The sequence below is a fragment of the Syngnathus scovelli genome, chromosome 4 (assembly GCF_024217435.2).
Source record: "Syngnathus scovelli strain Florida chromosome 4, RoL_Ssco_1.2, whole genome shotgun sequence".
Classification (NCBI taxonomy): Eukaryota; Metazoa; Chordata; class Actinopteri; order Syngnathiformes; family Syngnathidae; genus Syngnathus; species Syngnathus scovelli.
Window position 1 is genome coordinate 13,206,005 of NC_090850.1, and position 27,134 is coordinate 13,233,138.

At 41.3% G+C, this 27,134-nt stretch overlaps 1 protein-coding gene across 1 annotated transcript; it reads right to left on the reverse strand.

Annotated features, from left to right (window-relative positions):
- Positions 1-40: 40 nt before the first annotated feature.
- lmo1 (LIM domain only 1) lies at positions 41-25,553 on the reverse strand. Its single transcript, XM_049718755.2, has 4 exons — positions 24,765-25,553; positions 10,707-10,920; positions 2,500-2,625; positions 41-821 (listed from the first exon to the last, which is right to left on the reverse strand). The coding sequence occupies exons 1-4, from the start codon at positions 24,784-24,786 to the stop codon at positions 716-718; spliced, it is 468 nt and encodes a 155-aa protein (XP_049574712.1). The 5' UTR covers positions 24,787-25,553; the 3' UTR covers positions 41-715.
- Between the last annotated feature and the right edge of the window lie 1,581 nt (positions 25,554-27,134).

Sequence of the window (27,134 nt, forward strand, 5' to 3'; positions counted from 1 at the left end):
TGAGAGCAGCTCAGTTACCCTTTTCAACACAACAACACGGTTTGGAGAAGCATTCTTTTATTCCAAATAAAATATTTGTTCATTTTCAACAGTTTATCTAATTCCATCAGAGCTCTGTAAAATGTAACAAAACACCTTTTGTTGCATCATGATTTCAAGAAGTACTTCAAATATAATTTCTCTTGCAAGGCCTTTTTACACCATTGCTGTTTTGGAGACACGATTACATTTTTTTTTTTTTTTAATCAAGTGATGGGCTCCCTCTCCAACAACTTTGGTTTTAGTACAAGAGGAAAAAAACTCACTATGAACATTTAAGAATCTTTAATTCACACTAGTAATAAAATTGCATTACATTTCATAAAATAAATGTTCCAGTTTATATATACAGAAAAAACAGACTGTACATACCCTCCAGTTAACCATTTCTAAAAGAAAACAAACCAGAAACTGATTTCACAAAACATACAAGCAATGAAGTGCTCAGCTTAGCAGGCACAACTGTACATCAACATTTGTAACTGCTCAGTGTTGGGGTGAGGGAGGGGCCAAAAGTTGAACATTTACAATAGAGTCCTCAGGAACTAATAAAGGGGTCTTAAAAAGTATTGCAGGCAAGCAGACAGACGCTTGTCTTTTTCCAAGTGCAGCAGAACATCCATGGTGTTGTGGAACGCGTGGAGCTGATTGTCGCTGCCACGGTACAAGGCTCCCACTATTGGACCTGCGACTCGAAGCTCCCGTTCAGCTGACCCTCCTCATAGTCCATTTGACACAAAATCATGTTGTTTTTAAGGAAAAACTTGTCGCCCACGCAAAACCTGTTGAAAGAGATAAACACGAGATGATTAGTGCCCGGGCTGTGACAAAGTGATGTGTGTGTGTTTGTATCGCCGACTCTGAAGCAACTTGTGTGTGGAAATGTTCCCATCAAATAATAATCTTAGAATCATTGTGGCTGCCTTGCAATAAGATCATTGACATTATTTCTAATCAAAAGATGGGATGTAATAATCACGGGCCAAACAGCGTTCCAAGTGCTGGAACAAACATAAACAACCAGTCGGTCTAATTGTTGGTATTTCATTATAATCATTATTGATTGTCAAAGACCCAACCTGGCTGTATGTTCACAATTGTCCTATTCCACTTACAATAAGACCTGTGAAGAACAGTGTCGCATGTTTAAAGGTGTTGCCAAACCAAATTAAGAAACACACTCATCAGTCTGTAGATTTGGGAAATTAATAATGAATTCAACCGTAACAGCAAAGCAATCATTTGTGTTTTGAAAAAAAAAAAAAAAAAAAGGTGCAAAGAGACGTGAATCGACGCCTTGTTCATCCACTTTGCACAGACACATTTGGGAAAAAGGACGATCAAAGTTCTGTCATGCGAGAAACTCATTTGATGGTCATCATGTGAGTGGGACTCTCTTATTTGTGTTTGCCTAGTTTATGCAAAAACTGGAAGGCTGTCATATATTGTTTTAAAGCTGTATGTTAAAATTTTCGTGATTCACAAACTTTTCATCATTATATCAATGATCTGAGCAACACCTACCATACTAAGTAAGATGCAATCCCTCATTGATTAAAAAATTCTACGAAAATGCACTACCTTCGTAACTCGGGTGTCCGATTCACATTAATTTAGTTGTAGATGAAGAGCAACGACACTTGCCAGCATACACCGCTTGCATCTCACATTTCAAAAGTAAAGAATCGTCCGAATGACTGTCGTACCTTGAAAAACACGTAAGCCGGGTCACCGTTGTGTCTGTTTATGTTAGTTCAATCGACAGATGTCAAGGGTAGCGAAGCTATAGCAGAACACAGGTTGGCTTTCGTTACATGCCATGCTGTTGAAACGGTCATTACTGTGCCAGATGACACTGCGTCCGCCAAGTGAGAGGAAAGAGAGTGCGGTCATAATTCCCTTACAGCAGGTGTTCACTATGGTAACTGAACGTGGCCCGCACAAGGTTAATGGGCTTGTGCTGTGCAGAAGAACAGGGTCACAGCACCCCTGACAAGCATGCAAAGGACATTCTGCTCTCATACTGGAGCCATTACCAACAGTATTCTAATGGGGATATGTCATATTCTTTGTATAGGCTTTGTGTTCACCCCAATTTGATGTGTGTTTCATGACTAAGAAAAGAGCCTTTCACACCTGCGCCCATGCAGGCAGCGACACGGCTGCCTCTAAAGACCGACTGTTACGGCGCCCTTGCAATTAGATTTACAGATCTAGCTGCAAACTGCTGCCAGTGTGTGACAAGAAAAATAATTAGCGGACCATTACAAACACAATGCGTTAACCTTTATTTTTTACAACAGAATTTCGCTCTGGCTTCAGCGAGTGTGGCCCGCACTAATCAAAGCAGACAGTCGACTGTGTTGCACATGAAGAGAGAAGCTATTTCCGCACCTTATGATGTTTAAAAGCTATCGGCCGTCTTAACGCTTGTTTTTTTTTTAGATGTCTATTGCTTACCTCTGGTTACAAAGCTGACAGGCAAAACAGTCCAAATGGTAAACATTATCTCTGGCTCTCATCACCATCTCAAAGGCTGGGATCAGTTTACTGCAGGCTGCGCAGTTTCCCGTAGTACCAAAGAGCCTGCAAGACAGAGAGCACACACATACACACATACATGCGCACGCACACACACACACAGATTAAGCCACCTTCCTTTTACATTGATGCAATATAAGAGCAGACAGAATAGACGAGCATAAAAAAGTGGAAAAATGGGGCAGAATAGCAATACATTGCATGAAATTCACAAATATTCTTGCTCTGTGTTGGAATTAATGAGAGAAATAAACATAGATCTTAATTCTTGCCTAATGATCTAATTAAAATGATCACATGGCTTTAATCGCCTTCAAAGCATACTGTATATCCCGTGCAAAATGCAAAAACAACAAAAACAAGTCAGAGGTAAATCATGTGGGTTGCTCAATTTATTTTTATTCTCCCAAATGAAAAAGAACTATTAATGTGTAAAGCAGCTGGGTTTTGCGCAAATGGGTTTGTTCTACAATGAAGCTGCATGTTAAAAAGATTTCTCGTACATGAATACCCTTTTCTCACTTTTAAGTATTTTTTTTTCTTAGCCATAAAATGTTCTCTCTATACATGGATGACTAAAAAAGAGCTATTCTAATTAGTGTTTATATGACTGATTTCAAGAATGTTCCTTTCATAGTCTCGTTTACTTGTGACCGAATGCAATGCATAGCGTGCCTTTTAAATATTTATTTTACTGCATTTATTTCTCTGACCAGAAAAAACAAACAGCATCTTCCTTTAAAATGTTGAGTACTTTAAAATAAAAAGTTTATAAAAACTTTACAGAACATATTGCTTAATGTTATTGCAAATAAATATAGATACAAGAGCCACTGTGCTGCCTGTTTTCGAAGATTCCCTCCTACAATGATCAGGATCATTATCAGGGTTCGACAAAGACCTCTGAAAAGCTGATCATTTGAATCCGGTGTGTTGTTTTCCTAGATAAATTACTGCAATTATGTGCAAACGAAGTAAGATAAAGTTTGTTTTAGGCACACAAAGAAATAAGGCCGCGAGTACCTTTTATCTGTCTGTATTCACACTTAATGTGGATTTTTATAAGTACTGATAGATTTATAAAGTATAACCTGTTGGGAAAATGCCTGCTTTATAGCTTTTCAGGCAGTAATATTAAGTCCACATAAAAGCTTTCTCCCTAAATTTGTAGGGGCACAGATTGAGGAGTCACCGTGTTAATGTTTTTGCTTGTCTCAGTTGCTCTCATTCGGCTGCTATCACCTTGTTAAAGAAAACATCCGTCTAGCCGCCCTGCTTCTAATTAGGGGCCATTGGCCCAGAGGAGTTGCAGGGAAGAAACAAGAGAGAAAGTGCCGTTATGTTCATGTAGAGGGATTCATAGGGTGTAAAGCAGAAATACTGTGACAACAACTTGATGTTACAGTCAAATGTTTGCTACACCGTGCACATCTGCAATCCGTAGGAGAGTCGGGAAGGGATTTACCACTTCCTGTTACAAGATTTTTGAACACACTAGTGTGCTGCTTCACAGTTTCTCTTATAACACCACGATTAGCAATGCTATTTCTTAGCCCATTATTGCTGTTTTGCATTGTATCTTTTTCATTTATTGCAGTTAGGTCTGCAGTGTACCCCATGTTTAAAAAGTTTAGTGTATAGAAACATCTATGATGGGCGAAATCCTGTGCCAGATGGTAAATGGACTGCACTTATATAGGGCTTTCATCTACACCACATGGTGCCCAAAGCACTTTACAATGCGCCACATCCACCCATTCACACACACATTCATACCCTAATGGGAGGCTGCTTCCATGCAAGGTGCTGCCGGGTCCACACCGGGAGCAAATTGGGTTTCAGTGTCTTAGAAAAGTTCATGTCTCTCCATTGTTCAAATCGATTATCTAGTGTTATATGGCCACACACTAACACCAATCCAAAACAAATCTCCATAAACATGATGCATATGTTAAACTGTCTTTGCCACAAATCTTCGATGTTTTGGGATTACCGTAATTTCCGGACTATAAATCGCGTTTTTTTTCATAGTTTGGGCGGGGGGGGGGGGCGACTTATACTCAGGAGCGACTTGTATATGTTTTTTGTCACAAATTTTTACTTGATCATTAAGACATCAGTTACTTACAAGTATAGTTGACCACTTCCCATGTTATTTTTAGTATAGTTGATCACTTCACATGCTTTTATATCTTTATCTTGAACATATTCAAAACATAAAAAATAGAGAAAACATCAAATAAAGCAATTAACACTTAACACGAAACTGGATGAGGGCGCTCTAAATTTCACCGTTGGCCGTGACTCATCAACTGGGTGGGCTTAAAAAAAATGGCACCAAAAAGAAACTCATATTTTGCAGGTTACAAACTTCAAGTTGTAAAATATGCAGCTGAAAACAGTAATCGAGCAGCAGAAAGAAAGTTTGGAGAACCGTGATGTACCAAGGGATTACTATTTCAAGTGACGTCAGTGGCATGGCGCGGCGGTTGTTTACATAAAGGACAAACGTACCCACGTAAGGACTACCGGCATCATTAGCGGTGATCATTTCTAAGTGACACGGAGGATAAACAGTTTGAAGGAATTAAGGATTTGGAGTGACATAGAAGGTTTGAAAAACTATTATGGCTTTTACGCACGCCCGGTCCTACTCTACTGAGTCAGGGGCCGGCGCTTGGCCGAGTGGCTGTCCGCGAACGGTGTATGGGGCTCGGACATGGCCATTACGCACGCCCGGTCCTATGCCATGGAGCTCTCGTGTCTGGAAGTCCACGCCGCCACACGCTTGGAAGTTTGTTTTGTTTAATAAAGAGCCGTTTACCAAACCCACGTCTATCCTTGTACTTTGTTAACGCAACAATATAGTTATATACTAGATCTATGGAATAAAGACGAGGCTGACGTCAGGGCGCACGCGGGGCGATGTTGACAAAGGACGAGGAATTTGATCGATGGATTTAATGGATTCAAAGTGCACGGATGGTTTGATAATATTATTGGCTTATATTATAGTTACTTGACATATAGTTTATCGTTATATGAGCCTGTGGAATATTTTGAAGTGCAAGCGCCTTCAGCCGCGCGCACCCATTGTTGACAAAGAACGATCGATGGATTTAATGAATTGGAGTGACACCGATGGTTTTATAAACATGTTATTCATGTAATAGTTGTCCTTAATCACTCTATATGTTACGTCAGGCCCGTTCTCAGCTCTTTGTTTGTGTTTGTCACGTTAGCATACCTATCGTTTAGCCTGTTGTTGCTATCGTTTAGCCTGTTGTTGCTCGTTCATGACTGTTTTTGGTGTGGGATTTTGTCGAATGAATAGCCCCCCAAAATGCGACTTATACTCCGGAGCGACTTATGTTTTTTTTCACTTTTTGGGGCATTTTATGGCTGGTGCGACTTATACTCCGGAGCGACGTATAGTCCGGAAAATACGGTATATTGGGTGGAGGGTGTCGTAGTTTTCAGGAAAAAAACTTTGGAAATAACCCATTTGTATTGTACCATTTGCCTTAGTTCCAATAATACTTAAACAATACCATGTGGTTGCAGAGTGCCTGCTTGGTAAACACAGTTTGAGTTTTCTCATGTAATGTAAACTACACACTGAACCAGATCTATAAAAGGCCAGGGGATCAAAAAGTGCAGTGATCTTATTTAAATTATTATTATTATTATTATTCTGTGACATACACCAAGTTCACTGATGGTACCGTACATAAGCATGGCATGTCCCTTGATGTAACCTGACTGGTTTTGTATCTTGTAGAATCTACTTTATTCTCGCTAAAATGATCTGCCTCTCAATTTTATTTGCTACGCGCAGGCAAATACTCTGCTTATTTTCTTCTCTCTCCACCAACAAATTGGGTGGCAAAACATATGAAATTGTGCTGATGCGAGTGTGTATGCAGTATTTCCACCAGTAAATGATGAGTCTGCGTTGTAACATCAGCAGAGGTTCACAGCCCAATTGGGCTTTTTTTTTTCCTGCTAAGAGGAGATAAGAGCTGGAAAGATATATTCAAACACATTTACATTCGGGTGAAGCTAAAAAGCCACTGGAGTTGAACCGAAAAACCCCACTCTGCTCTCTTGAGTGGAACCTGATGGGAAACTACAGAACACAGTCACGTTGCACAAAGCGAAACAGCCCGTCAATGTAACGCTCCAAGGTGTGGATATTAGCTGAGACACAAACTGACAATAAATAAGAATTGATCTTTAAAGTGGCTGAATGAACAAATCTTTATCTTCATGAATGCTTGGATATTACTCTGATTAAAAATCCATGACAGACAAATGAGGATTTAGCTTGTCAAGATCTTTCTTAACATGTTGAGTGCAGCGATAAGAATTCATGCAATGCAGAAGTAAGTATTCTTTTCAGATCTTTTCTGAGTGTATCATTCAAACATAGTGTTTAATACCTTAATGGCAGGAGTCAACTTGCACATGTAAATTAATCCCTCTTCTTATATGGATTGAATGAATCAATGTTCTCCAAAGAGAAGTTAGTATTTCCACCTAATGTGCATGGTGCTATGCAAAATACATCTAATGACATCCCAGGACACTTAAATTTGTCAATCAATCAAATGCACTATATTGAGGTTTGAAGCATAAAAAAACTTATTAAATGTACACAATGGGATTAATTTATATGGATTGACTTGAACAGATGTGACAATAAGATTGCTTTCTTCAGTTTGTCACTGATTATGAACACACTTGCATATTTAAACTGGGAAAATGCAATTTTAGCAACACCACAGAGTGCAGTACACGACACCGGTGCAGACTACTAACCAGATTAATAAACTAATTTTAAGGGAACATTAATTGTGTTAGCGTTATAATGTCTCAGTTTGATCTTGTACGGGATGTCATTCGATTGGTATACCTAATGTTGCGATGGTACTATGTGTACTATGGGCCGGATTGTCGTGTGTAAAAAGGTGATCTATGAGTGTTATAAATTATGAGCATGGTCGCAGAACAATTAAACTCATATCTGTAGTCACCACTGCGCTATTGCATTTTGTATAGCCTTCAGGTACTTTTAAAGAAGCCTGCCATCAGGACATGACAGATTTGCCAAGAAAAACTCTTTGATGGAGCTATCGTCATCATCACCAGTTTGTGGATAAATTCTAATGTTCATTATCTTGGAAGCATTTTCCTCTTTCAGTTAATTATGCTGTCAGTTTGATGAGTGGATGACTATTATGTCCTCTCTTATATATGAAACAGGAGATTAAATTAATTCAGAGCAGATGATCAAATCACAACTAGATTGTCAAGCCTCTGGTGGAGTCATATGATACGGAGCCCTTGACATAAATGAAACACCTAATTAATATGTTATTATCCTTTTGTGATAACAGTAGGCTCGCAAAGAGGAAAAAAAGTATTGTATTTGTGAACTTTTTGTAGTGCAATCACTTGGAGGGCAGTGGGGGACAGTGGCACAGATGTGTGTGGTGAAGATTCAGGAACGCGTGAGTACATTCAATAAGCTGCTAATGCCACTGAAGGACAATCACAGATGGAGCTCCTATAATAATTAATGGGAGCATGGCAGGCTTCCAAACCCTGGGAAATAACCAAAGTGTGTTTGATCCACCCGCTTGTTTTTAATGTAGTGCAGAAGGCTAATTCAGTGCACAGATTTAGCTTCATTACTGCAGGTGAGGGACGCCTTCATCTTAGTTCACAGAGGAGGGAGCAAAGAGAAAGAGAAAGAGAATGACGGGATGGAGACTCACGACATGAACACAATCGGCACTACACACAAAGCAAGGGTTTTAATAGCAGTTAGTCAAGCGGCTTTGGCCATTAAATGTTGTTTCATTCTGAAGCGCAGGCACTCCTGACCAATACCAGAGCATGAAACCCACTTTCTTTTCAAAAATCTATAATTTGCTATTAAAAATTCTTGATTTTATTCGTCGGTCTCCATTTTACGCCCCAGCTGTGACCTCAACATCTTGCCTGTCTAATGCTCGCAAAAGCGTTTCATATTTCCTTCACCGTGCCGGCGAGGTACTAACCAATATATTTTTACACACAGTCTACACACCCCTGTCCAAATTTGTTCCAAAAACTAGATAAATAATTTAAAAAGTTTTTCCACTATTGATGTGAAGTCTAACCTGTATAACGCAACTGAATTTATTAAAATATCATTTTGAGAAGGTTAGTAAAAATAAAGGCAATAAAATCTAAGGTTTAGTTGAAGTAGACTTTTCATGACATCTTTCCTAGAAGAAGCCCAAAGATTTTGTGCAGAATTCAACCTTTATTTTACCTGACCGGAAAACATTTTGCCGTGTGTTTTGGGATGTTTGTCTTGGGTCATTAAGATATTGTCTTATAGACTATATATAAACATGGCATCTGGACAGGGATGTAACTTTCTTCACATCCTTTGTATGTGGGATGAAGAGTTGACAAAGGTTCTCTTGACGAGCGCAGTTGGAGTATGTGGCGGTAAATCAGAATAATGAACTAATTAAAACCTGTATTAAGAAGCCTGAGAGTATCAATGAGGGATTGGACAGACACGTGGGCAGAAGGGGAATTGGTGAATGGGGGAGGACAGTGCAGGGGAGGGGGTTTTAAGAAGGAAGGGGCGGGTAGCAAGGGCACCGGCATCTCTAAGGCAGCCTCTGGGGGATTCCCTCTCGGATAAGTGCTCCGATCTCATTGGGAATGTGACTTAACGCTCAGGAAATGGTCATGTTTAATTTAACTAGCAGATGGTAGGGGCATCTGAAGACTGTGCGTATGTGTGTGTGTGTGTGTGTGTGTGTGTGTGTGTGTCAGGGGAGACAAAGACACTGGTGAAGCAACAAGGCCACCTTGAGGTTTCTCTCAGTTCACTTGATATGACATTCGTTGCACACCCCTTCATGTAAACAGAAACAAAAACAACAACTAACAAAAGAACCTGGGACAATAACAAGACAGTAAACATTCATTTGAGTTGTCATCTGTTTGCTGCAATCACATCAACAAAAGCAAATTGGTAAGTCCTTTGCTAACGAGACCGATAAGTATGAATCTTACCTTTTTTGAAAACACTGTACTTGGATAATTTACACTCTGACCCTAGACTGCTTCTGGATGATATTGGTGGCCTGGACACCTTATGTTGTGTTTAGCACTAACACTGCTGCAGGTTAGACGAGCGTTTCCTTGATGGACTCGCCACACTTTGATTTTTTAACCACAGGTCCATAAGAAAGAATCAATACAGTCAAATATTAGTATTAGTATTGCACAATATTGATGGCAGCAGGTTGGATCTTGCTTCTTACTTGGAAACATATTTTCTGCTTCATAACGTAATGTGATAGGAGATGGTGTTTTTGTTTGCCCGATATAATTGCCGTTTTGTGATGCCATTCGTCTACGAGTCAAATTTTAAATTGCAGCAAAACCGCAGTCACGCTCATGTTGTCCATTTTCAGCATTTAGACGCTAACAGTAATGTCTGATTTCAGTTTTGTGGCTTTGGAACAGGCAGAATAAAATGCTTTGAATGTTTTTTTTTTTCCCATTTCAGAAGAATGTACCTGTAAAAGTGTGTACAAGAAAAAAAGTGCTAGAGACTAAAACACTACCGTGGCAGGTTGTGGCATTATGAAATAAAACTAATTTGCTGAGATTTTTGTTTGGCTGTGACCTTGATCTGTTTTGAGTGATTGCTTTAGAAAAAGGCAAGACAAATGTTAAAATTTGAAAAAACATCCGTTTGCTTGAGCAGTTGTTTCGGAACTTGTTGTTATTGCTTTTCCAAACAGGTAATGTGTTTCACAGGAGATGGAATACCATTGTCAAAGTAGTTCAGATGTAGCTTATAGTATTAAAAAGCCAGTTCCACATTTAAACTACTCTGCTGAGTTTTGTTTTTGTCTGGATGGATTCCACAATATCAAAAACGTCCAGAAGTTGCCCCGAATGCAGCCTGTGGTAAAATATCCACCTGCTATCCTCTACTAAAAAGCAAATAAAACTTTTGTGATCCTTTGACTTGACGTGTACTGCGTCGTAATGCTGCCTTTTGTGCTTGTGTCGACTGTGGTGAAGCGATTGAGTGTCTTTCTTGCCTCAGGTAGTCCCGACGACACAGGATAAGGTTGGCTTTCGTATAAAGGGTGGAGCCCACCTCCCCAAGGCGGCAGTCACAGCAGGCACATTTGAGACAGTCCTCATGCCAGTATTTGTCCAGGGCCTTGAGTAGGTAGCGGTCTTTAATCTTGCGATTGCAGCCAGCGCACCCCTTCTGTTTCCCTTTGGGCTGGACGGAGAGCATCGGCACACCTGGAGTGATAAGGAGACAAACAGCCACGCGTGATTTACGGCCGCGGGAACCCGAGTGACTTTTCATGTTCTCTTTTTGATAAGCCGGCTCCTTCCGCGGGCATCTAAGCATGCCCTCACGTGCAGCCGCGGCACACCACCGACCTGCTTCATATGCATTAAAGAAAAACACTCTTCCACGTACAGTAGATAAACACACGAGTCGCATTGGACTACAAAGCCCTCACTCGTTCATTCAACGAAGAACACGCTGTAACACAAGAAGCGCAATCCATAATACATCAAATCTGGGATCTGTTTTGCTTATTGTGGTACTTACAGCAGACCGTGTAGTGCATTAGTTACCATTTCATCAAGCCCATTTCACTCAACTGTCCAGAGCTGTAAAAGCTCCTCATGGGCTTTGTTTGGTATAGATTAACATTAACCTTTTAAAAAGCCTCTGACCGCAAAACACGCTGCTACCAGACCCCAGTGAGATATGTTATGGCCTAAGTGCCTTTTAGCATACACTCACTCTACTTCATACACACACAGACACGCACGCAGGCACACACGGAGCACGACAGCCTTAACACTTATCTATGCTCATGTGTCTGCAATGAGTGAGCGCAAAGTTACCCAACTCGCAAATTGCCCCGGTGTCACGCAGGCCCCCTTTAAGTGAGCCTTTTAGCCTCCGAAAGGACAAATAAAGTCCATTTAATAACTGCACTAAACACTAATAGTCTATGTGTGGCTGACATTTGTGTTCGTACTAAAAGCCCCCCTCAGGCCACTGCTGGTACCGAGGCAGGGGCGCGCAGCTCCCCTCTGCAGCACTAACAGGTCTGCCACAGCTGAGAGCGCCACACAACAGCTCTTAAGACACTCTCTCACACACTGAGCTATTGATCCATCTAAAAGAACACACAGTGGACGCCACTTGCCACTCTCTTTCAAAATAGCCCCCCCCCAAAAAAATAAAAGTAAAAATTGAACACCCAGAGGTGGGAGAGTCGGGTGGGTGAACGTGGGGGTGCTGTCAGAAATTGGCATGTGTGGCGATCCACCTATAAAGGTCGAGACGTGTGACATCGACTTCTGTGTGCCTCTGTTTTTATGCTTCAGAGATAAGTGAAGGAGAGCAAATGTCTCGTGTTGGACGATTACGTGGCTGGTGTGTTTGATTTTGCCCACGTGCTGTTTGTGCTTGATGCCCAATTGTAAACTCAGCTTCACTTTGCGCAGTGTTTCTCTCTGCTTGTCATGTTTGCCCTTCAAAGAACTGTTTTTGGGGAGGATTGTGTGTGTTAAACAACATTGATATCTGGAGGCTATGTCTTCTTTACAAACATAAAAACATGAACCTGTACAGCAAGGATGGGACGTTTGAAAGAACATCCTTGGAAAATTCAAGCGTTATTGTCAATTTGTTCATTGGAGACGGAGGGAAAACTGTGAAAATGTGTCTTCTTCCATAACATTTTTTGTTCAAAATTGTTTTTGAAGAATTCTCTGACATTCGTTTAACTAAAGAAATGCTGTGAAGAGTAAGAGCAGTGCAAGAAAACACCTAGAGAAAGGCAAATTATTCTGCGGCTCCGAGCTAAGACTTCACAGTGAAATACACAAGCCAACTAAAACAAACTGTAATCTGCAGACTTTGGTTGACAAAAATTAACTTGTTGGCATGTAAAAGTTGAGCATGTGTAGTAGCACACTAACTTACTCTGTCTGGGGGATTCCAATTCACATTCAGTTTGGTATGGAGGATTACAAATATTAGTCTTTTTAATTTCAGGAAAAAAGTATTTACCAAATTTTGCTCACGCCCGGTTTAATTAGTGTAGTCAAAAGTATTGATACATTATCACATTTATTTGCACAAAGTGAAAAGTGGTTGTCTTAATTTTTCATTTTATTTATTTATGTACTTACATTTTTTGATTATTTGACAATTTTATTTAAATGATTATTTATCAGCCATTCTGTTTTTCATGTCCTACTGTTTATTTATTTTTCTGCAGCAGCTTTCTGCTTGTTGCTAAAAAGTAGTGAGTGACTTTCCCTCAATACACCAAGAAGCAGCGTTTCGTGGTTATAACCTTTAAGATATGAAATCTGAGCAATACGCCGACTGACGAATGAAATGAAGCTAATATTTTACAGCCAGCTACTTACAATAGTCAAAGAACTCTATAAATTGCAGTCATCTGCATCAAAGGTGAAATAAATAATCGTATTACTCACTAAGCTTTCAATATAAGTATGTGGTCTGGTAGTGTTAAGTCATCTCATTTGTTTATCAGATGTGAAAAGTATTGTAGCTAATTGGTTTGGTTCTACAATGGAATCCATCAATTAGTTTGGCCTTTCCTCCATCCCACTGTCCTCTAAACAGAGCTCTTGAAGTTTCCTCATTATGATCACAAAAACTTGTTATAAATACCAGTATAAGGTGCAAATGAAGCTAAAAAGCTTCAAATTCAAGCCGCAGTGGCTGAGGGCAGACTCTTCTACCTGCATTTCATGGCTTGTTAGGGGAGCTTTCTGCAGGTATGCCAACCATCCTCTTCTGACAGGCTTCCACAGAACTACAGAGCAGTCATAATGAGGGGAGAGAAAATGACTGCGTGTGCACGTGTGCGCACGTGTTTCAGTCTTTTGAAAAAGAAAACATTTAAGTCCCTTGGGAATGACAAAACTCTTTTAATTTGCCTTTCATGACAACTAATTAGGAATTCCATTCAAAATCTTTGCTTTAAATAAGATAACTAATTATACAAAAAGGTCGTTCTTCCACCTCTTGAGAACTACTCCTAATTGGTTGAGACCGCCACATTCTTCTTAAACATATCACGTGTGTGTTTTACATCCTGCATGAAAAGGCCAATGCTTCCAAAGATTAACCTATCCTGGAATGACTGGATTCTGGCTTCGCTGGATGTCTGCTTGCTTTAAAGCCCTGCTGAACTCATCAATGTAAAACACCAACAGTGTCTTTAATGTTTGCAGTCAGTTACACATTCATTTTGTCTTGCACATGGCCCAGTTGTTTGAGAGATGAGCCAGCATCAACTTTCAAGAATTTAACAGGAAATCAGACTATGAATATACGGTGGACCGTTGCTATAGTGAATTTACTCGACGGTTGCTTATAATTACGGCTGAAAGATTTTTAGTCTAAATAGCATTTCAAATCATCTTCAAACATTGTTGTATCCCAAAAATATTTTGAAATTTTCTTCAGAAAGACATTTCCTTACCGCTCAACACACTTGGGGTGTCAATTGAGGTAGAACCGATAGTCGGGCAACCGGTTCACAGACGGTGTTACAGTAAGTAAAATAACCTTTCATTTGACTGTATAGTCAAGAAAGGTACAAGGTGTGTCAGAAAGGTTTCAGGATGTAAAATTTTAACTCCAAACTCCAAGTTTTCCTGGAGTTTTTTTCTGCCACACCTTCATGCAAGGATTCTTCTAGGATCTCTGCATTTCCGTCATCTTGATCTCGAGAAAGAGGGACAAAAACAATCACATGCAGCCAAGTTGGGAGAATAGGGTTTCTTGCTTTGTATCCAAGGAACTGTCAGATGCTCAAAATAATGTGAGCAGTTGAATTTTCATTTGACATACTGGTTGATTATCTGGCTTGGACTGAAGGGGCAATATGTAGTTTGTATTTTACTTATTTCTAGGTGGTGGTGGTGGTGGGGGTACACTCACACGCCAGTCTAGGAAATTTTCTGTTACCTCGTATGCATCGCCACATCTCTTTTCATTTCACAGGATACATTTTATCCGTCCAAGCAGAGCGACACAACTTATCCGCCCTCAGAAGGAATTAAAATGCCATTAGTAGCGTTTGCCAAGGTCTGTCATGGCTCTCTTCTCTCATCCATTCACTTGCTTTAAGATCATATCTTTCAACAATATGTTCTATAACTTTTTCTTTTCCAAGCAGTTTGCCAGAGCATGTATTTTCCATTATGGCGATAGCATCCGATTTTCTGCGTTACCCTATTTAGAATTTACAGCTAGCACTGATCATCACGGAACAGTTTTGATGTATTGACGGATTTAAAAGGAAATGCATTCCACGAGCACTCAATGGAAAAAGCTCGCAAGTGGAGAAGTAAAAAGATCTCACATGCGTGACAAGACCCGCATGAGCCGCTTCAACAATTATTGATGAAATACATTTCTGAGTTAGTCTTAGGATTTAATTGCTGGTATTTCACTCAAACACTCTTGGCCACTACATCGATGTGTCATGTTCTTTGTTTAGTTTTGATTTGAACTTTGGTTTATTTTTCCATTCGTCAGTGCTATGTTTTCCTGGTGTTCTTTGTATGTGTGGTGAGATCATTGTTTCCACCTGTTCTTCTTAGCCCCATCCCTTGTGTCTTCCAATCAGGTCCCTCAGACACTTGTGTCTTGTCCAGTTGTTCCTCATGGTATGATAAATTGATTAGTATTTAGTTCCCTCTTTTCTCTTCAGTCTTTGTTGGGTCACTATCCTTGGTCATATGCATTGTGCTGTCCTTATCATCCCTTATATTTTGTTCTCCTGATTCTTGAGTTTTGCCATGACCAGAAGTGCCTTGTTGCTCTGTCTTTGTTTTTTGTTGTTGTTTAAACCCTTTTTGATTGAACCCCTGTCCCCTCTCCCTCCCTGCACTTGGGACTTCCATTCCCCGATACCTGACATGATGCGTTTCAAAATTTAATTTGCATTACTTTTTGTAGCATGGCCTTCCAATAAAGAGACAAAGCAATACTTAATATGCTGAAGTATGCAAATATTTCGCATCTTAATGATGACCAAATTGATAAGTAAAATGGTACTGTAATTGCTGAATAATTTACGGTTAATTAGCTTTTTTTGATGACCTAATCAATCATTTGCAGCTCTCTTTTGCATGCCTCATTGTGCACAGAGTACAATTGAAAGGAAATGGATGCATACTCTCAACATCCTCCTACACTTGCTCCAAGCGGAACATCTGTTCTTTATGTCACTCAGCCTTAATAGCAGAGGGGACACTTGCCTCGCCTTGCATGTTTTGTTAAAGGCCATTTTTGATCAATTAAAAGTTACGATGCAAGGCACCCTGTGCCAGTTCACGGGGAGTTAAAAGGTCTTGATGAGACTCGTTCAGCCTTCCTGACACATGGCAAGGGCGGTGGTCTTTCAAGGAGGTGGAAGCTGGCCCCGGGTGGGCTTTCTCCCAGGGGCCCCACAATAATTCCTCGCCGCAGCTGCAGCAAATATGAGCCACACGCCGTGGAGATGCGTTGGCAAATTACATGCCGCACGTTCCAAAATGGGCCCATACAGCCGAAACAAAGTGCATTTGTCGTCATTATCTTTCAAACGTCCGACCTCAACGTACTCGTAAATAAGACGTCAAGCGCACATTGATTACCCAATCACCCCTCAAAACCTATTTGATATGTTAAGAGTAAACAGACGGCAAAATCAGAATGCTGATATTGCGACAGCCACTCGAGAAGGAGTAAAGGCTAATTTGAAGTTTTTGCCCTCACTGCCAAAGGTACATCGATGGGAGTACACAATCAAATTCATCTGAGGACCCGAGTGTCTGCTCCAAGCGTTAATGGGGAGCTCATGCAGATGTCTTGCCATTGTGCGCATGAATCAGCCCTTTTCATTGGGCTTCTGTCATTGCTGTAATTGAGTCCATGGACACGTTTCTCCACTGCCAAGACAAAAACACGAGACATCTGTTAATAATATCTGCTGCAAAACACATGGCAGTTGAAAGCAGCCTGATGAGTGCGTTTGCAATGATAAGTCAAATAAAGAGTACTGATTCACGGCGTGATTCATGTTCCTATCCTTGGTTGGGGCGCGTGTGAGCTCCGAGTCAAAGAACAGAAATGCGTGAACACACGGAGGCAATCACACTGACACACACTATTAAATTAGGCACTTTCTCACTGAGCCCAAGTCAATATTACATTTCATACTTAGCGTGTTTTTTCAATTTTTTTTTTCTTTTTTTTTCAAACGCAACCCTGTGAGAGCCCTCTATGTTACTGTACGGCACAGCTACATTTCCAGATGGTGCTGTATGAATGCCGAGGTCTGTGAGGTGATTTCTGGGACTGTATGCATGCTATGATTACAACATAATTAACACCCACAGCAAGTGGGAGCGAGCAGACAGGGCTTGTGCGGATGAGGAGGGGACTGTTCATTAACAAGATGCACTCTCTCAAACTTTGCAGCTTGCTACGGCTAATAAGGCCCGGTGAAACGGAGCCCAGCCGTCCCTCGCATTGACCCTGGCACTGCCTGGGATAAGGGAAGGTTTTGTCTCCCGGAATAATTGCTCTTTTCACATGTTACAAGTGTCCTGACCCCCACTGTCTGCAGCCACTTTTCCTACCATAATTACTCCTGATCCGCTCCAAATGAGTCAGCCGCATTAGGGCTGCAATAACACTGGCCCGGCTTCAAGCGCGGCATGGGGAGTCTCAGCAGAGCAGCCTGGAACAGGACTGCCTTTTCTCCCGGCCCACGGTCATTTCCATCACGTCAGAGGTGCATTTCTTACACTTGAAGTCAGCACGAAGGGCCTGGGCCCTTTTTCTAAGGCGTACAGGCGGCATTGTTAGCTCCCGGTGTTCACGACACACTGTGGTTTGGCTGCAAACTCCATCCCAATTAACGGGAAAAACTTCATTAGGGTGTTTTTTTCCACACTTTTCAGCCCCTTATTATTTTTAATTTATTCACATGGGGTTAATTAAAAGAAATGTATCACAGGGATATGCAACAGCTTTCTAATTAAATTCATTGCTGTTTTTTTTAACACGTGAAACTGGCAGTTTCCAAATTATAACAGAAGGGGACTTGTTCCTTGCTCAGAAGAAGGGGAAGATTATGGCTCAGCAAGGTAAGCTGTCAGGAAATAAGAGTGAAAGAGTGTGAGATGGCATGAAAAGGAAGAAAGGATGGCAAACATTTACTCTACACATCTCTCAACAGATAAATCACAAACTCTTGAAAGATGGATGAATTTACTGGTCCAAATGCCAGCTGAAAATTGAGTGTTGCATCTTGCAAATCAAATGTGGCAATTTTGGCCACGACCTGAATTTTTTTCTAACACTTTTGCCTGAAGCTGATGAGGTCATCACGACTATTATCTACAGTACTACTACTATGCAACCCAATTATACATATATTGTGACAATACACATCTTCGCCTCATTTACTTTACTCTGTGACGACCGACTAAAATTACTGCAGCTGACTATTTTTGACTGACCCCATTCATGTCCATGTGCACTATACTGCCCCCGCGTGGTCAAGACGCATACACCGGAAGTCGATTAAAGCAAAGCGAAAAATGTAGCAAAACAGGTTTAAGATTTTATGAATTACAATATTATATTTATTTAAAAAATCATTACAGCGTGTTTTAGGGCGAGGCTGGAAATTAATTTCCATGCATTTCAATGGTGAAATGTTTGAGACACGGATGTTTTGAATTTGACTCGTAACTGTATTTCAAATCCAAACTTCAAGTTCTCCCCATTGGAGTAATCACCCTGGGGTGTAACATAGTTTCCAACCCTTCTTTGCCCCACCTTCACAAACTCCTTGAAGGATTCATCTGGGAAACTCCGCAGCTGTGTTATCACGGCCATCTTGATATTGTCAATGTCTGACCGCCTTGAACGTTGAAATAAGAGGGAAAAATTTGTCCAGAAACTTTTCTGACACCACCACAGCCATGTACACAACTCTGCCAAAACATTTTGAAAGTTTAGACTGGTCGAAACGCGTTTTAGTCCACATCAAAAATGCATTTGAGTGGGAATTAAATGGATCCCTCAAAAGTGTGTGTCGGGAAGTAGTGTTCAAAATCCCCCCCCACTTCCCGGCAATTACTGCACACTTATTATTGCTAAGGAAATGCTGTTAGACAGGTGTGTCATTCAGGGTCCTCAATGTGTCAAAAATGGTCTTGGGGGGAGCAGGAGCACTACACTACAGTGCACCCAGGGAGGCACTTTAATCCTGAATAATGCAGATTCCCCACAGGGGGCAGTTATTTAACTGCGCGGGTTTCTAATGTCATTCGAACACGTACTTGCACACCTGATGGGGTAAATAATGAGAGACCTCGCTTGGGCGAACATTCAAGAAGATGTTCGTGAAGACAGTCAGTCAGTCTTCTAAATGATGAACTTGATGAGATTTGTACTCGCCAACCATAATGGAAGGCACCATAAGATCCAATACAAAAGTACTGCTTTGGTGCTGATAATGCTTACATGTGAGGTTGTATTTGTCTAATAGACATGTCAATTATTTTCTGCAATGGTCAAGGTGTGCATGGAAGTGTGTGTATGTGTGTGTGTGTTTGGGGGGGGATTGCCGATTTATAATCACAAATCACTAGCTTCATTTGTTATGTAAATAGGGTTCTCAGATCAAAGGCATGTCTGCATCAAATCAAAAACAATTTAACCAAATAAAACACGTTCACAAAGAGATACTAATTTAGAGTAGTGTGGCCATTTGCATAGAAATTTGTTGTAGCAAATATAATGTGTTTAGCATTGATTAAATCAGTAACTGCAATATCCGAACTTTGATAAATTAGATTTAACAGGGCCGAAACTTACACCTTAATCAGCATTTTTAATTCAATGTTTGAGACTTGATTTAGTGAAGGTCATCCTGTGAGAGATTACTTCTCAGCATGTTTTCTTTTATATGAGCCAAGGCACCCAAGAGTGGTGTATTTACCAGGAAGATGGCTGTATGATTTCATAAAAGGAGAACCCCACAGTGCTCTTATCACTTTAATTCTCATTAGAAATAAATTCTCAAAGAAGAATTTGAATAAATGAACATGACATTTTGTTTGTCTAAAAACGGAGCTGGAAAGGTCATTTTAAGTTGGAATTAAACTATAAGGATTTCAAGGGTGTCGTAGTGATACGTTCGCGACACAAGATTCATCTAAGGATGCTGCATTTAATGTATACAGTATTCAGTCAAATCTGTTTACATTTAAATTGTTGACATGTCATACAAAAATGACACATTGCCTTTCTCCATTAGAAATAGCCTTTTACCAGGTTGACAACATGGTTGTCCCGTATTCTCTATGAAATAATTTGGTGCTTCTCTAGACTTTTAAATACAACAACTTGCAGGAAGAATCATCATCATGACGTTGTGTAATTTGTCGCCAGGGTGGAAAAAAATCTCACGACTGAAACAAGCGAGTTACTCAAGTGTGTGTTTGTACTTTGAATCCATCACTACAGTACTAATTATTTCCCATACTAAAAGCAAGTGGCAGACACGATCTAAATTAGAGCAAGCGATCCATTCTGCTGGCCTACCTGATATTGATAAACACTTTTTTTGGAATCACAAACTAACAATGGATGACTCACATATTTTTTTGTAGGGGATTTTCTGCTTACGCAACATCGACATTCCTTCTGAGCGTGTCTGTGTTTGTTTCACTTCAAGCTGTAATACATCAAGCACCTACAACGTCCTTTAATTGTGCTTTAAAAGTATTGAGTCGTCTCCCCGTGTCAGCAACCTCCACCAAGCGCGCATAGAAGGGAATATGATGTTTGTTTGGGTGAGACAATAGGCAAACACAACTCGGCACATTTTAATTGAACTTGAAGGGGGGCATCTGGTGGCAAGCCAAAACAGAAACCGTTACTGGGGTGCCTTGAAATAAAAACGTCTTCGATTATCTTCACTCGTATCTCAAATATTTTTGGATCGATCCAGACTTTGTCTTCTTTGTGATCTCCAGCTGACAACCACTAATGTAAATTATTGCCACCTACAGGACTGCCGTGAAAGTTTTAGGACTATTTCAGTGTAGCGTATTGGTTCTCCTGCGTACAATTAGCGGCACTTGCTGGTATGTGCGACACTGTATGTGCGACCACACAGGGCGTCGTTTCTAGGAAAGGGGGATGGAGGAAGTGAATGAGATTGGGTTGATGGTTGGGGCCCGCCCCCCCTTTCAAGCTGCATACAATAGCCAGAAGATCGCAAACCTGCCCCTACCTGGCACTATAGTCCAGTGGACTGAGTGCACTTATTCACTCCTGGGGTTGTCAAACCTCTGAATCGTCCTGATGAAAATGTCACGATTTTCCATCAAAGTGTCAGTGTAATAAAAAACCGTGGAGAGTGACAACATTAATTACAATGGTTGGACGAAACAGAAGGTTGGACAATGGCTGCCGAAGGCCTCCCGGAGATCATGGGTCCCCCGCTACGCACTGATGACAGCAAGCCTTACATCCAGCCTGAGGCAATAATAAACTGGATGCTCTTACGGCTCAAGAGTGCATAATTGAGTTTTTGCATCTTGCTGATGAGTGTAGCCGTTTGCATCTGAGGCGAGCGGGCGGGCGGGCGGGCGGGCTTAGTCGCTAACACGTGGCTCAATTCAGTCTCTTTAAATTCATCCAAGATTGTGGGAAATGAATGATACACATATTGCACACTTGAAAACGTAGAACAATCACACATGATGGGGATCAAGAGGTTTAATGGTGACAGAGGAAATTACCTCTAGTGAGAATTCCGCCGAATTCAACACATATTGCTCACAAAAGGGTGCACGTGTGACTTCCTGACAACAGCTTTAGGATATTAGCGGCAGTCAAAACACTGAAAGCACAACTCACTTGCAATGGAGCAGAGAAAATGCTATTATGACATGGCTGTAGATCAGCCTATGTATATGATTAAATAAATGAGAAAGCTCCTTTTCATGAATAATTGCAAATGGAACACAAAGCTGTTAACCCAAAATATGATGGACTTGGTTGCAAGAAAAAAAAAAAACTCCTGCTGACTTGTGGGTTTGTAATATCGTTCAGGCCCCAGAGCTCACAAGCCTGATGTACTGTAATTTCAATATTTGAAATGGGCAAGTTTAATTTTGAAGTAAGCGCAAACCAATAAGCTGAGAAAATAGCAAACACCAGCGAGCAAATTACATTCCTGTGGAAAAGTGAAAAGACTTAAGCAACATATAAAAGTAATCTCCAACTGGAAATTAGAAATCAACCCCGAGAAACCAAATAACAGAAAAGAAATATTACTGTCCACTTTCTGAATCAATATGACATCGCTACAAGACAGTATTACCATGGTAACACCGGTAAAGAATGAAGCAATTCTTATTATTTCAAAATAAAAATGTGAGCCTGGAGCCCAAGGTTTATTACAGCAGCTGACAGATCACCAGTCTGTGTTCATCTGAAGGATTGCTTTTCAATCACACGCTTTATGAGTGTACACATTTTCCAGGACAGTGTGATAAGGGAGCCGTAAATTAACCAGCGCGAGGGAACCAGAAACTTATCAGTCGCTGGAGGATTTGGCTTCTGCTTAAGGTCAGCGTACACTTAATGTGCAGCGGTGACAGAACGGCTGAATATTCCGCCGCGCGCGTACATTAGGTCATTCCAGAGAGGTAAACATGACCATGTTTTACTGTAACTTGATGCCTTGCTCAAAGGCACCTCAGTTCCAAGTCTGACCAGAGCAATTGAAACTTTTCACTCGCGTGCCAAACTTGCAAAACTCCACTTCGCCCTGTGTCTACACTTTTACACGTGCGTCAACTCTCAGAATACACTCAGTGCTTCAGACTGACTTTGGAAATTGTGGACAAGACGGGCATCATGAGCAGGTGCGAATGTTGAAATGCCATTATTTGTGGTTTGATCCTGGGAAGCTCGGGAAGCAGCCGATCTCAACTGCTGGCGCACGAACATGTAATAAAAAAGGAATTTTCGTATTATGTCGAACTTTAGGCGGCATTTGAACAGCCCCTCACATACCGCAAGATACGACAAACGGTTACGGTTGTACTTCTTCGCCGCCTTTATTTCCTATACCGGAGACAAACTATTTCCAAAAAAGAGAAGATCAGTGCCAAGATACAAATGAAATTATGTGGCTGCATTTTGTGGCTTTCTGCAATTGTTTTTATTTATTTATTTATTTTTTTATGTGGTCAGTTTACTTGTGAAGTCGATTTCGGGTTTCTCAAATAAGAAACTATGAAAGGCTACTTTTGAATAATTCTTTTTCTTTATTATTCTTAACTTTCCTAAAAGTTAGTGACAATAGAAAAATGGTTCCGGGGTGACACTTGAGAACCAGCGCACAGCGTTGACACATTGGGAGGGACTTTTATCAAAGTCAAAGTCAGTTGACATCTGTCAACCAAGCACCCTGCGCCTCTTTATCCGCCACATAAAGAATATGAAGCTTCGTGCAGAAAAGCACACTTGTAATTAAGAACCCATTAAAGGCTGTCATTATGTGGCCACCCAAAATTGCCCCCTTCCTCGAGCAAGCGCCGAGCGGATGCATTAGGCGAGAAGGTTGAATTGACAAGCCTATAACTTTACAGCCAATAAACGTTAAGAGGCACCGTAATGAGCCAGACCAGATCGGAGCAGCTCTGTTGCCAAGCGGGCCGAACTGCGGGAGGCGCTGGCCGTGTCCGGCAAATAAAGGGTGAAGCTTTTAGGCAATGAGCAGCAGGTGATCTCAGCTTTTCTGCAAGTCCTAATGCTCCTAAAAGCCACTCTCCCTGGTTCTGTAATTGGGCATCAGTAGTTAATGTAGTATTGACTGCATTACATGCTCTTGTGCATCCTTTCCCACTAATGCCATTTGCATCACCTTGTACATTTACCATATTGCTTAGCCAATAACTGTTAAAAGCAATCCGGGTCATGAATCATATAAGGAACTTTTAACCGGACAGACATCCAAAGCAGACTATTTACAGTTCAGTTAATTTGGATACATTAGCCGCACAGCATGAATGTCGCCGGAGAGGCCAATTTATGTCTTTGCCACAAAATCTAATGGTTTTGTGATGCCTAAGTGAAAGGATGCACTAAGAGATGAGAAATATCCATTTTCAACATAAATAATGGGCTCCAAATGCATCCATTACTCACGGAGAAAGAGCCCTAAAATTTGCAGAAGCGTTATATGCTGCAGTTGGTGAAATAACACAAATTGTTGTATATTTATGGCGCATCTCAGCGGGGTGGTCAGCAAAACAAGCTTGGGGAGACTCTTTAAAAGTGTCACAAGAAAGAAAACTTGCTCTCAGACCTCAAAGTGCTCTTTGCCATGCACATCTATGATGTCTGCTTGAATATTAAACGCGTAACACATTAATGGTTTTAATGCATTCACAGTACACTGAGCATCATTTAGACCTGTGGACCAGCATGTGATAAATGCACTGCACGTCTCCGCGTCAGCTTGAATCCAAAATGGAACATCATTAGAGAGGCGAGTTTGAGTTAAATTAAAATTAATTAGATTGCCTCGCCCATTAACCCAAATACATTGAAATAGATAAGTAATGCAAGTGGGCCTATTTGGATGGGAAAAGTGAGTCAAGGCAGCGCAGCGTTATCCATAATTTGCAATCAAGTTAAAAGCACTCTGCTGTCATGTGCCATCCCGGGGAGGTTGTCAGAGGCTGACTGCCTCTTAACAACTTCACCCAGGCAAAAAGCACTTAGCAGGAGACTTGAAGCTCTGCACATCAAGTGTAAATAAACATTCCATTCTCTTTGTGCATTTGGAAGAGGAACTCTGCGTGGGCACATCTCAACTTCGGGATGCAGCGGTGTTATACACAAGCACAAAATTGTTGGAAGGGGGAGAAAACATGAAATTTAGGAGACTTGCTGTGGTTCGAGGCTCGGGGAAGCTCTAAATGTGTTGCGAAAATGTCATCCAGTGTCCTGGATGTAACATCCAATTGGCGGGGATGTTACTCACCCTCTTCCTTGTCCAGCACCATCGTCCTGAGGAACGAGGAGTCCTTCCCCGGCCGATCCGTCCTTGGCTCCAGGAGGCTGCGCGGTTCGCTCCGCTTGGAGCTTCTCACCGGGATTGTCTTGATGTCGCGGTGCACAGCGCGGGCTGTGCGGCGAAAGCTTGACTTAACCAAGCACCTTTTCTCTCAAATTAAAAACGACAGTAACGCTGACTGCCTTGGCCGGATGCGCGTCTTGCCACTTGAGCTGCAGCCCAAATAAATAAGCCCAAAGCGCTTTGAATGACTTCCATGCGAATAAAAAAGGCGAATAGGCGGCGTGAAGCTCGACTAAATGTGCCGTGCGGTGCGCGCTGGAAGGCGGATAAAGCGCACGCCGAGCTGGGCTGAGCTCGCTCTTCTCCGGGATGTTAATATGCTTCCCCTCTCGCTCTCATTTGCTCCGAGACGACAACTACATTCAAACAAATCCAATTGCAAATGTGACAAAGTGCTCCCACCGCCTCTGTGCCCGCGTCTGTGCGCGACCCGCTCCGCTCTGAGCAATAAATGCGCCGCGCACGCTTCTTTGCTGCGACCCAAGGATTCCCCTGTTAATTAAATCAATTCATTATGCTCAGATCTGATTAGCAGCCCTTCCCCCCTCTTTGAATCAATTATTCAATACACAAACATAATTGCTTGTGCCAGAGGTGTCTAAGTATTAGCTTATTTAACTCCAAGGACACTAATTACCCCTAGGGCAAGGGAACTTTTCTCATTAATTCTGACAAAACACAAAAGCACAGCTAAGGGAAAGAGAAAGTGCGTGCGCGCGCGTGATAGAGAGCACGCACACGCACGTAAGGTTGTATTGATGCGCGTGTGGACGCGCGCACGTCAAGGAGAGAGAAAAGGGGGGGCGAGAGAGAGCTAGAGAGCGAGAGAGAGAGAGAGATGCTGCTCCATGCTATACAATGAAATGCTTTCATTATGCTCCTCTTCTTATTTTTCTTGCAGGAGTAGAATTAAAGTGTCTAATTGTGGTCTGCTTAGCAGTTAATTAGCGTCGGACACACTTTTATCATACATGCTGCACAGATAGGCGCAGCAGATGGGCTGACTTTTTGATTAGTGCCGAGATAGGAGGTTCACTTTCAAATCTGCTAATATAATTGTTGCCTGTCATTGCCAAGATGAAAGTGTTGATGTTGCATGTCGGTGCCTTAAATAGCACCACTTCCCTTTGCCCTGCAGAGACTGTTAACCAATTAATGGTGAGATCCAAGAAAGATTAGCCATTTAGGAGAGCTGGGAGGAATAGAAGGACAAGAATGTTGGTTTGTCAGCAGCCAGCAGGCCGTCTATGGTGTGAGCTTGCTCAGTCTGTCCATGCCTTCTGTTACATTTTGCACCGCATATTTTATGTTCTCAAGAGCTACTCTGTGCACACAAAGAAACATTTCCAGGAAAGTACTGTCAACTTTTTAGATTGTTGTGAGGGCACTGTGGGATGCTACTTGCCATTTAAAATAAAGAAACCATATTTGGTCATTTAAAAGGGGAAACGTTATGGGAAATTGACTTTTTAATTGCTTGTATTGTGTCTGGAGCGCCTGGCCACACGTTAAGTGTGAAACTACACAACCCAAGTAAATCTTTACTGAGCTACTTATTTTGGAAAATGTGTCTGTGAGTGAGCCATTTTGAATTTTGGACTAATTTACATAATAACCCAACCGCTCCGAGTTTCTCCGCCCATAACTTAGCAGCGAGGCTGTTCGAAGTTCTGCCATTTTTAAGCAACGTCATTATCACGTAGTATAAGCCAAAAAGTAAGCGGGCTACATTTTGGGATGCATAGATTAGCGTTAGTGTAACAGTGTTAGCCTCCGATGAAGGGCACATTCAGTCAAACCTTGCTTTACGAAATTAATTCATTCAGACACTCAGTTCATGAACTGAAATAATATTGCCCATTTAAGTTAATAGAAATAGAATGAATATGTTGCTGCCAAGATACATTCCCCATATTGATATGTGTTTAGTTAAAAGAATATATAAATACTAAACAAATCCTTTATTGTCTCTTTGTTCTTACAAATAGTACAGATGGTAGATTTATCAAACCAAACTGTGAGCTCATAAACAGGAACACCATGCTCAAGATTTCCAACAGTTTGACTGCACTTGGCTCAAAGGTGGAGGCCATTATAGTTGTGTTTGGCAAAGTTTTTGGAGCCGCTTCACTAATTGTCAAGTGTGATTCCACGGCTTAGTGATGAAGTCCTGACTCCACCAATGAAAATATTATTGATGCTGAGACTAGTATGTACGTCGTGGTTCACATTCGCTTTTTTGGACTCAAGGTTCTGCAAGTATGGCTCCCCAGC